Source organism: Monoraphidium neglectum (genome assembly GCF_000611645.1).
Source record: "Monoraphidium neglectum strain SAG 48.87 unplaced genomic scaffold scaffold01889, whole genome shotgun sequence".
In the NCBI taxonomy this organism is placed as follows: Eukaryota; Viridiplantae; Chlorophyta; class Chlorophyceae; order Sphaeropleales; family Selenastraceae; genus Monoraphidium; species Monoraphidium neglectum.
Window position 1 is genome coordinate 1 of NW_014011739.1, and position 11449 is coordinate 11449.

The 11449-nt window shown below is 68.3% G+C and overlaps 1 protein-coding gene across 1 annotated transcript; it reads right to left on the bottom strand.

Moving 5' to 3' along the window:
- Window positions 1-621: 621 nt before the first annotated feature.
- MNEG_9305 (zinc finger, RAN-binding domain containing 3-like protein) lies at window positions 622-9488 on the bottom strand (the record flags this gene model as incomplete). The annotated part of the gene is made up of 9 exons (XM_014042223.1): window positions 622-791; window positions 1028-1090; window positions 1316-1387; window positions 1687-1911; window positions 2206-2388; window positions 3876-5018; window positions 5341-8031; window positions 8362-8642; window positions 8869-9488. 9 exons carry the CDS (start codon window positions 9486-9488, stop codon window positions 622-624), a joined length of 5448 nt encoding a protein of 1815 aa, XP_013897677.1.
- Between the last annotated feature and the right edge of the window lie 1961 nt (window positions 9489-11449).

The window sequence follows — 11449 nt, forward strand, 5'->3', positions numbered from 1 at the left end:
TCGGCTCTCCCTCCATTTTGCTATATCTGGACACGTCTGGACGAGATTTTACGCGACCCCCTGACAATGAGCCATCGCACGTTTTGACCACCAGTGCCTTGCAGCTGGCGAGCCAATTTGGTCGGTCCCTCACCACCGGCCCCTACCCGTGTGTGCCCACCCACCTCTGCGCTGCCTTGCACCTGTCCCCTGGTGACGCCATACCGCGTGGCGGTCCCTCGGCTCTGCAGCTCTAGACGGACGTTCTGCGCCGGCGGCCCCGGGTTCTGGGGCTCCCGGGTCGACGAGAAGTCTGGGCGGTCGGCCGAGTCTGCATAACCTCGGACGATGGCGCCGCCGGCGTTGGTGGGGGTGACGGGGCCGTCCCCGACGACGTTGGCGTCGGGGCTGGCGCCGGGCTGCCCCTTGTTAACGACGCCCAGGGAGTCGACCTGGGCGCGCGTTGAGGTCCGGTTGCCTGCGCAAGGATTTTGGGGGTGTGAGGGGCAGAAGAGGCTTTGGCAGGCTCGGGTGTGAGTCGGCAAGATCAGCAGTGCGGGTGCGAGGCTGTTGGAGAGAAAGTCTTCAATTTCTTTCGCAAATTGAAGCCGCGCAAGCAACAAGGCCACCTGGAACAAAACTTCAGTTGCCATTGCGCACGATCAGCCAGGCTTTTGGGGCAGACGGGCTCATCACATGGATTAGCACATGTGCGCGCGCGCCTGTCCCGGTCATCAGGGTGCTGGCCTCGTTGTCTGCGCCATCCCTCCTGGCGCCCGACAGGATCACCAGCGCCTGGCCAAACGGCACGCCTGGTCAGCATGAGGAGCAACAGAGTGGGACCCGATTGCATGGCAGGGGCGGAACCACACACGCGCATCAGAAATCAGGGCAACATTCATGCACGCACACTTGCGCTGCATCACCCAACTCTTGCCGAGGGGCCTCCTGCAGTCAGAGGTGCTCATCAAATATCATAAGCAGTGCGGCGAATGCAGCGGCGGTTGAGTATTTCTGAAGTTGGCTGGGACCCCTGACGCCGGCTCACCAAATTGGCTGGTCACAGCCTTCTCGCCGGCGTTGCTGCTGGTGCCGCCCAGAGCCTGGGCGGCTGCATGCGCAGGGCGGGGAGTCCGCGCGAAGCTAAATTGGGCCGGGTGTGCAAGTCGCGCGCACCTGGCGGCGGCTACCTCATCGCGCACGGCTGCATGACACTTACAAGCACACGTGTGAAGCTTTCAGCCGCTGTGCTACGAGGATCGCTATGCCGGAAAACAATGTGCCCCCTATCCAATATCAACCAACATCAATCCCCAGCAGCGGCGCTCGCGCGCACCCGCGTCCGAGGCAGCGCCGCCCTCGGAAACCGTGAAGCCTGACACCGTTCCTCCTGATCCGAGGTCTTTAGCTGCAGAAGGATACAAAAGGCGGCACGCACGTTGCCAAAACACCATGCATGAGCACTGATAAACACAGGGTTTCACAGCAGGTGAGGGTCAGCAGATAGAGCCTTGTGATTGGTCGTGTCTCGCGCGCTGAACACTTGGCTGGCAGTGGTATTGGAAACCAGCGAGCCACTCAAGCCAGCTCGAACCACCAGGTCAAGTTGTGCAAGCAAGGCCCAGTGCAAGCACTCCAACACACCGTGTGAATAAAAAGCCTCAATCGTGCCTCGGGGTCGGGCCCCTGCTATGCGCGGCCACTCACAGCTGCGGTTGTCATCCGAGATGATTGATTTCGCCACCGCCGTCGCGCTGCTGTTCGTTTTGGCCACGCTGAAGCGGGGGTCGATGGCGGCGCTGCCCGATATCCCGGCGCCCCCAGTCCTGAGAGGGGTCTCTTCGAGGCCCGTCACAGCGCGCCGCCGCTCGCCGGCCGACGCCCCTGATGCAGAGGAGTCCGCGGCGGCGATGCTGCCGACGCGCGGGACGACTGCATCGGGTGTGCCAAGGACGATAGGGAAGCGTGAGACGGGCTGCCAGGTCCAGGGCACTGATTGCATTTCGTTTTTTGAGACCATGCACGTGTGTGGCCGCAGCAGGCAAGTGCATGCTATGTAGTGCATTTGACGCATGACGAGGAGATGGCATGCCATGTGCACGTGCGGGCAGGAGCATCTGATGCCGTGGGGTCCAGTGCTACCCAGGCACGGGCGCCTGCAAACAACACATTGGCGAGCCATCAATGTCGACTGACGTCCCACGCAGCTGCTCCGCGTTGGCTCACCTGCAGCATTTCCGTTGATGGCGGAGAGCAGGCCGCCAAACACGCGTCCCAACGAGCCGGTGCCCTCAATGGACGTGCCGCTGGGGTAATCGTCAAAGCCCCCAACCAGGAAGCTGCCTGCAGGAGCTGCTTGGCGCAGCCGCCGCAGGGAAGTTGGGACGCTGGCGGCGTGTGGCGGCAGTCCTGGCGGCAAGGTCAGGTAGTGCCTGGTTGTGTGAGAGTTGATAGCTGCTGCTGTCGTCGTCACCGCTGCATCGCAGCCCGCCGCCAGCATCAGGGCTGTCAGCCAGAGGCAGCAATTCAGGAACACGAACTTGACGACGTCGCTTGGTCTCACTATTGCAAACGATTTTTGGACCTTGAATGTGTCGTGGTTGGCGCATCCACGCTGCCAACGTTCTGACATGGGGGGCATGTGCTTTGTGCAAGGTAGAAAACAATTTGCCATGCCTCACGATACCATACCTGCAGCCTGTCAGTCCTATCCTACGGCTCGTATCGGCTCTTCCGATGGTCTGATCAATGATCCGCATTGTGAGTGATGAGTCCGTCAACGCAGATATGAAACTTGATTGCGAGAGTACGGCTGGATTTCTCGATACTAAGACCTGGACACGATGGTGCATCTCAAACTCAACCTGCGCATTGCATTGACTGGAGGCGCACGTGTTGACTGGCACACATACGGTACGTATGAGCCAGCCAAACAACGCCATGCTATTCATCGTCATGCAATTCAGGACTATGACTATGATAGGACCAGCCTGGTCAATGATTGCTTTCACTTGCGGTGTTGACATTGGCTGCTTATTGGCATAAACAGCTTGCTGGCTACTCACACGAGGCACCACCTGTGTGTGAGCATAGAGTTGCCTCACTGCGTCGCTGTTATGATCACACAATGCGTGGCAAGCACGTGCTTGCATGCGCAATGCGACCCAAACCTATCATCCTTTGGTGTCCGTTGCCCTACCAAAACTCGTCCACAGCAGCCGCTCTCTCTCTTGCCGCCGACGCCCTCTGCCCAGGATTGTTTCAGCGCATGGGCCTGAGTGAGCGCCTGTGGCATGTGACATGTACCTGCCTGGCATGTTAGGGGTCATGAACAAGCCGGCTTCATGGTGACAGGCAGTAGGTGGGTTGCTGCTTTATCCAACAATGCCGTTGCGTGGAGGCAACTTGAAGCAAGCACGCAAGCAAGGGAATCTGCGCAAGGATACGCGTTGGACGCTCAAGGCGATAAAAAAATCACACGCATAATATATGTACAATGACCAGGTAAGGTGTACAGGACCGCCTCATGCCTTGTCAGCATGTGCTGGGTCCCCTCTGACGGGCGGCGAAGTGCGCTGCCCTTGACGCCGGCTGCGCGGCGGCGGCGTGTCGTCGCCATCACCGCCATCCCGCGGGACGCCGCGGCCGCGACCCCTGCCAAGCGATCCCCCGTCCGCGCGGCCGCTGCGGCCGGGGGCTGCCTTGGATGGCTGCGTCGCCCGTGTCAGTACCGCCGCTTTCAGCCGGCAAAGCCACGGGAGGATCAACCGTTCGAGCCGCCTTGCGTCCCTTGCGTCGCGGCGCCGCAGCGGCCACCCCACTGTCGTCAGGGTCCCCGCCCTCTTTGCATGATTCCGTTTCGCACTGCTGCTGCCCGCTGCCCCTCGTCGGCTCACCAGGGACAGAGGGCCCCCAGCCGGCCGCCGCCTCCCGTGCGTTCGCGCCGTCGGCGCCGGCGTCCTCGGCCGCGGCACCACCTTGGCTCCCGCCGGCGCCGCCCCTCTCTGGTTTGCGGTCGTCTCCGGCGCCAGCGAATCGGAACAGGTCCAGGAGGGAGGCGGGCACCAAGCCACCCCCCTGGCCGGCCCGCGCCGCCCCTTCGTACGCCGCCGCCACCGCCGGCGACGCCCTCTGCAGTGGCAGCGGCCCGCGGCGGCGCTTGGAGGCGGGGGTTGCGGCGTCAGCGACGCCGGCGGGGGCTGGCGCGGCTGCGGGGCCGCTGTCGTCGGCGCTGGTTGATAGGATGCTGATGACCTCAGCGGGTGGCCCCTGATTCTGCGGCTGCTCCTGTTGCTCCTGTTGCTGCTGCTGCTGCTGCGCCCGCCTCCGAGGAGGCGGCGGCGGCTCTTGCGGCACACCCTTCGCGCGCCGCTTATTGGGCTGCTGCTGCTGCTGCTGCTGCTGCTGCTGCTGCTGCTGCTGCTGCTGCTGCTTGCCGCCGCCCTTCACGCCCGCGACCAGCGCGGCTGCCGCCACCGGCGCCGCCAAACCTGCAGCCGCCTCGGCCTGCACGGGTGACTCGTCCGAATCCAGGAAAACCGGCTCCGCCCCCTTGGCCCGCCGCGGCCGCTTCGCCTGCGCCCCCGCGCCTGCCCCTCGGCCCCCGCCCCCGCCGCCGCCGCCCGCCGCCGCCATCGCGCCGAACAGCGACCGGATATCGGGCGTCCTCAACTTCCGCCGCCGCCGCTCCGCCGCGCGCGCTGCCGCCTGCCTCCGGGTCACCTCCGCGTGGCACGCGACGCAGAGAGTCCGGAGGTTCTCGAGCTCGCAGCCGCCGCCGCCCTCGTAGACCGCGAGGATGTGGTCTGCGTGCCACGCCATGCCCTCGGTCGGCTGCGCAACCAGCCGGTCGACGATGCCAGCGCACCGCCGCCCCGCGAGCCGCGGCGCGAGCCGGCGCACCGCCGCGCGGCGGCGCTCCTCCCAGCCGGCGGGGCCGCGGGCGATGGACTGCAGCGTCTGGACGAGCGCGTGGCAGTCCAGGCGGCACAGCTGGCAGACGCCCCGCTCGAGCTTGAAGAGCGCGCGGCGGATCGCGCCTGCGCGCGCGCGTTTGGAGGAGCCGGGTTCGGTCCAGGATAAGGAGGGGCCGCCGTGGCTCAAGCGGCGCGACGCCGGTTTTGCAAGCCATCTGCGGGCCCTGGGGATGTGATGGCGTGCTCACGCCAGGCCGAACCCACAGGCGCATGCAGAATCCTGGAGAGCCCTGCGAGAATTCTGTCAATTGAGAACCCCACTCCCATTGATGGATCAACCCCCTGCGGAATGGACACCCCACAAACCGCCCACGAAACCCATTGTCAACCCCTTGCTCAGCGAGCCTCCCACCAAACCGCATGCCCATCACAGCGGCCCGCCCACCCGAGCTGGACTTGATGTAGTAGGACCTCTCGCAGTCCAGCCCGCAGAACAAGTCCACGCCGCCCTCCAGCACAGAGTCCGCCGGCGCGTCGCAGTCCGGGACGGGCTTCAGGCAGTGCAGGCATAGCCGCGCCCCCGCGCCGGCCTCGCCGCCGGGCCCCGGCCCGAACGGCTGCCGGTAGCGGGCGAGACGCGCGCCGCGGCCGCCTGCAAAGCGGACTACCACATCCCGTAGCACGGCCCCAGGCGGCAGCGCACGCTCGTCCCCGCCCTGCAGGTATCGGGCCGTCCCGACCCCCAGCGCGCCGCTGGCAGCGGCGGCGGCGCCGAGCGCCTCGGCGGCGTCCTGCAGGCATGAGGAGACGACGCGCCCGTGCAGGCGGTTGCGGGTGACAGCGCGCAGCTCGGCCCAGTCGCAGGCGAAGGTGCGGGCCGCTGACAGCAGCTCCAGCAGCTGGTCGCGAGTCAGAGGGGCCGCGGGCGCGACGACGCCGAGGGGCCCGAGGAACCCGGGGTGGGAGCGGCAGGCGGGCGCGGCGGGGGGCGCCAGCTGCCCCTGGTCTGCCTCCTCATCCACCTCATCCTGCTGCTGCTGCTGCTTCTGCTGCTTCTGCTGCTGCTGCTGCTGCTGCTGCTGGTGTTGGTTGGGTAAGTTGGGGTCCACCCGCGCATCCGCAAACTCCGCCAGCGGCGTGGCGGCGACGAACCCGGGCGTCTCGTTGGCGGCCGCCAGGCCGAGCGCGAGGCCGCCCGCGCCGCCCGCACTCGCGCAACGGGTGTGGCGATTCGGCGCCGAGGGTGGCGCCTGGCCTAGCGGCGCGGCTGCAGGGGCCGCTCCAGGGGATCCTCGCTCCCCAGTAAGCGGTGTCGCCGCCACAAACCCCGGCGTGCCGCCGGCCGAGCCCTCGCGGCCGCCGCAGCCGCCCCGCTGCTGCCGCCCCTCGCGGCTGCCGCTCGCCGGCGGCGCCGGCGCAGGCGGAGGCGCCTGCGCTTGTTCAGCGCCCGCGCCGCGGCCTGGGGACGGCAGGCCGGCGTCAAAGGCAGACGCGCCGGCGAGCTCCGGCGAGGGCAGCAGCCCGCAGAGGGCGGACCGCGCCTGCCCGCGCCGCGCGCGCTGGCCGCCGGTGCTTCCGCCGCTGGCACTGTCGCGGCCGCCGCCGCTGCTGAGGCAGGCGGCGAGCACCTCGGCCAGGGGGCTGCGCTGGCTGCCGCTGGGGGTGGCTGCAGCTGCGGCCTCAGCGCCACCCGCGGCCTCCGGCCGCTGCGGCACCCCAGGCTGGCGGCGGCTGGCCGGCACGGGCGTGGACGCGCCGAGCCCCTCGCCGCCGCCTGCGGCCGCCGCCGATGCGGGCGGCGATTTTGCCCCGCTGACCCCCTGGCTGCCGGCCCCAGCACGCCCAGCCGCTGCGTCCTCGCAGCCTCCCAGCGCGCAGCTTGCTTCCATCTGCGGTGTCTCCCCAGCTTCCTGTGCCTGCTCTTCTGCCTGCTGCAGGTTCACCTGCTGGACCTGGAGGTGTCCCACCACGCCCTGCTGCTCCTCCTGCTGCTGCTCCTCTGGCTGCTGCTGCTGCTGCTGCTCTAGCTGGTCTAGCTGGTCTAGCTGGTCTAGCTGCTGCTCCTGCAGCCGTTCTAGCTGCTGCTGTTCCTGCTGTCCTAGCTGCTGCAGCTGCTGCTGCTCCTGCCCCGGCGCCGGCCACCTCGCGATGACGTCATCCAGCATCGGGCCGCCGCCCTCCCGCTGCATCACCAGGAGCTCCAGCGGCAGGCTCAGGCCCAGGGGGCGGCTGCCGTCGGGCGCCAGGTGGAAGTGCAGCCGCGAGGTGTACGGGCTGACCTCGAACCACACCTCCGGGGCGCCCTGCGCGGGCTGCTGCTGCTGCGGCCCCTGCTGCTCCTGCTGCCGCGCTTGCGTTGCAGGGTGCTGCTGCACCGCAGCCGCTGCCTCCGTGCGGACTGGCTGCGGGGGCTCGGCGGCTGCGGGTCGCGGTTTCTTGGAGGGATTCTGCTCCGGATGGAAGGCGGGCGGCCGCTTCTTGGGCGGCGATGGGCCCGTGAGATCGATGATGTCATCACCTGCTGCGGCCACCGCCGCTGCTGCCGCCGCTTCTGCTGCGTGCGACCCTGCTGCCGCCGCGCGCGCCGCAGCCGCTTCGCGCCCGTCCGCCGGCTCCGGCGAGTCTGGAGGGCCCCCGTCGCGCCTCTGCCGCTGCTGCTGCTCCGACGCCTCTTCCGCGGTTTGCGCCGGCGGCCCCGCCGCCGCCTGCGTCGCCTGCGTCGCCTGGGTGGCGTGCTCCAGCGTCGCCAGCGGCTCCGCGCCCATCTCCATCACGCGGTCTACCACAAGCCCCATCCCCGCGCGCCCCCGGGCCGCCGCCCCCGCAACGCCACCGCCGCCGCCGCCACCGCCGCCCTCGGCCCCTCGCCCTCCGCTGTCTGCGCCGGCGCCCGCGCCCGCGGCGGCCGCCGCGCCAGGCCGCGCGTCGCCGTCGTGGACCTGCGTGATCTGGCAGAGGCTGTTGTTCAGCCGCTGCCACCGCTTGTCGTCGGACGTGCCGCGGGCACATAGAAAATAGACGTTGACGGCGCTGCGCTGGCCCTTGCGGTGGGCCCTGTCCTCGGCCTGGCGCACCAGGGCCACCTCATCTGGAAGCTCAACAAACACCACCACCCCCGCCGTCGCGAAATCGAGGCCTGTTCAGTCGGGGTGGAGTTTGGAGGAGGGTGATTTGAGACCGGGGGGCGAATCAGGCCAGGGATGGAGCCGTCCGGAAGGTGTGTGTGGCACAGGGACGGGAGCGGGGCCGGGTGCGGGGTAGACCGCCTGCTGGGTGGATGCGCGGCCTGGCGAGCGGCTGGGACAGAGAGCGGCTGGGGCCCCAGCCTGCCCGAACGCCCACCAAGCAGCTCCTCGCCTGTGCCATTCAAGAAGCGGTGCGCCAAGCCCAGGGCGGCACGGCCTCCCTGGCGGCGGCCGCGCCCCTCCATTCCCCTCATCCTTGCCAGGGCCCCCGCCCCGCTCACCGACCGCGGCGGCGGTGATGCTCAGCAGTGCGACCCTGACGGAAGGGTCGCACCTGAACCGCTGCACTGCCGCCTGCCGCTCCCGGCTGTCGTGGCTGCCATCCACGCGCACGTAGCCCACGCCGCGCCAGCCGCTGCCGCCCTCGCCGCCCTCGCCGCCGCCGTCGGCGGCGCCGCTCCCCATGCTATCGGTGTCGCCCGCCGCGGCCGCGGCCGCGGCGGCTGCAGAGTCCCCGTATGTGTAGCCGCCCAGAGCCTCTGCCAGCTTGTCCATCACATCCCTTGGAAAGGCACGCAAAAGGGAGGCGTTCGCGTGCGTCGGGCGCCGGGTGCCGACACTGTGCACCGCGCGGCTGCGCCGCCAGCGGAGCTGCCGCGCCGGAGCCGGCGCCGGCAGGGTCCTTGCTGGAAACTGATGTTTGCAGAGGGGTGCCAATCCTGCCGCCCGCTAGCTGCTTCTCTGTGTGACACCGGATAGCCGAAGCCAAACAGGCGCACTCCCCGCACCTGTGGTGTGCAAAAACGAGGAATTTCGGCAGCCCCGCCACGCCGCCCGCCCTCCGCCTGCCGCCGCTGCCGCCGCTGTCCGCGCCGCCGCCACCAGCGCCCGCGCCGCTGCTGGCTTCACACCCGGCCGCTCCCACGCTCGCGGCAGCGCCCTGCCCCTCGGCGCCTTGCTGCTTGGCACCTTGCTGCTGCTGCTGCTGCCGCCGCTGCCGCCCGGGCGGCCTGCCGGCACCCTGGCCGCCGCCGCCGCCAGCGGCGGCCCCCTCGCTGGCGGCTCCGAGCGCCGACAGCAGCCAGTCGATGACATCAGGCAGCTTCGCTAGCGCCGTCTTGTGCGCCCCAGACATCTTCGGCGGCACGCCCGCCTCCCGCGCCTCATCTCCCCCTTCCCCTCCGCCGCCAGACCCCGGCCTTCGACCGCTCTCGCCGCGCTCTCCGCCGCCGCCGCCGCCGCCCCCGGGCGCCGCCCGCTCGTCTTCCGACGGCCCGTCCTCGTCGTCTGAGCCGCCGATGGGGACGTCCCGCTTGCCGTCGGGGCCGACCGGCCAGCGGTCTGGGGGCGGCTTGGGGAGTCGCACCACCTGAGGAACGGGGAGCAGGGGACAGGGCCGCTTGATCATGGTTTCGCAACAGCGTTGAGCTGAGGTGATGGGGCCAATCGAGACAGGGCTAAGGAGAATTTTGGGTGATGGGGGCCCGGAGGGCTGAGCCTGGTAATGAGTGTGGGTGTGCTGTAAGTATGCTGTGAGTGCAAGCCAACGCGCCCCTGTTGGGCCTGCACGCACTGAGGAAAGAGGCGATGAGAAGGCGCGAGATGCCACAAGCGTTTCAAGGGGCGGTCACGATACTCAGATAAGACCTCCTGCCACACGTGTACATGTGCATGACCGAGCGCCGACGTGCGCCCAAGGCGGTGCCCTCCCCTGCAAATGCCAGCAGCCACAAGGCAATCCCGCGCGCCCTTCCGTCCCAAGTGTGGTCACCTGGACACGCTCGACCCACACACGACGTGTCACTCCCTCCCTCACTCACACCTTTCATACATGCACAACAAGCGCACACACGCTCGCAAACTCTTACACACCCTCTCTCACGCACACACACACACACACACACACACGCACGCGCGCACCTGCCGGCGCTTGGGCGGCAGCTGGGACAGCACTTGGGCCTTGAGGCGCCGTATCATGACCTCTCGCACCAGCAGGCCATGAAGCTCTGACAGCCGCGCGCCGCCGGCGTTGTCCCACCTCATGCGCACCTCCCCGCGGTGCGTGATGGCCGGGACAAGTCGACGGTCGCAGTACCTGTGGTTGGCAGGTAGCGTGTGTGTGTATGTGAGTGTGTGTGTGTGTGTGCGTGCGTTGATGTGTGTGTGTGTGTGTGTATGTGAGTGAGTGTATGTGAGTGAGTGTATGTGAGTGAGTGTATGTGAGTGTGTGTGTGTGCGTGCGTTCATGTGTGTGTGTGTGTGTGTGTGTGTGTGTGTGTGTGTTGAGGGAGAGAGCGAGGTGAGGTTTGAGGTGCCGGCTGGTTGTGTTCAGGGCTGGCAGCGTACCAAGGGCGGGGGCCGCGGCCGCAGCTTGGCAACGCGCATGCCGAGCAGCACGCGCGAGGATGGGGCGGGGCCGCCACTGCCGGCGGGCACGGGCGCCGCGCAGCCCCAGCGCAGGCATGGCGGGGTGGAAGGGAGGAGGGGGGCTGGCTCGCCTGTGGGAGAAGGCCTCCTTGCTGGCGCCCAGGAGGCCGGGCCTGATGGCGTCGACCTGACAAGGGAGGGCGTCGTGGGGGGTTGGGAGGAGTGGCCAGAGGGGCGCAGCGCTCAGTCCAGCAACCTCGACCAAGCGGCGGGGACACGGCCACGGCAAACGGCCGTCGGGCGACCGCCGAGTCGCTGGGTCGCCATGGTGAGCTGTGAACGGCCCAGGCAGGGACAGGCAGCTGCCCGTCCCCCTTGTCGGTTCCCAGGCGGCGTACTGACGATGTGATGCTGCCGCTGGGCCTGCGCTGCGCCGCCCCGCACCCGGACCGCTCAAGTCTCTGGCTTGCACCCAATGACACTGGTTCGAAACCTGAGAGCTCGCTCGACCCGTTCACAAAGCCCCAGCCCATACCCCCAAACACCAGATGTCACCTGTCTGAAGAGGTCGTACGGCCGCGACAGCGACGGCGTCCCGGTCAGCAGCACCGCCCTCCGCGCGCGCCGCGCCGCCGCGACGCACGCCTCGGTGTGCGGGGAGTCCGTGTTGCGGGTGTTGGTGGTGCGGAGGTTGTGGGACTCGTCCACAACGACGACGCCCCAGGGCAGCGCGGCCATGCAGTGGGCTGCGGGCGGCGACGAGGGCAGCCGGATGCATGCAAGCCATGATATGAGGGGCAGGGTAGTGGATTCAGCAACTCCATTCAGCAGCGGAGCTGTTGGAACAGTTGCAGAGTAAATTGCAATTCAGAGGCGCCAATACGAGTCGCGTCCGGCACCAGGAGCAGGCGGGGCCTGATGCCAGTGATTGGTCCAAACCAGGCGTGTTTCTGCACCTGGGCCTGCGCACTGCAGAGGGGCGGTGCTCCCGCCGCCAGGCAA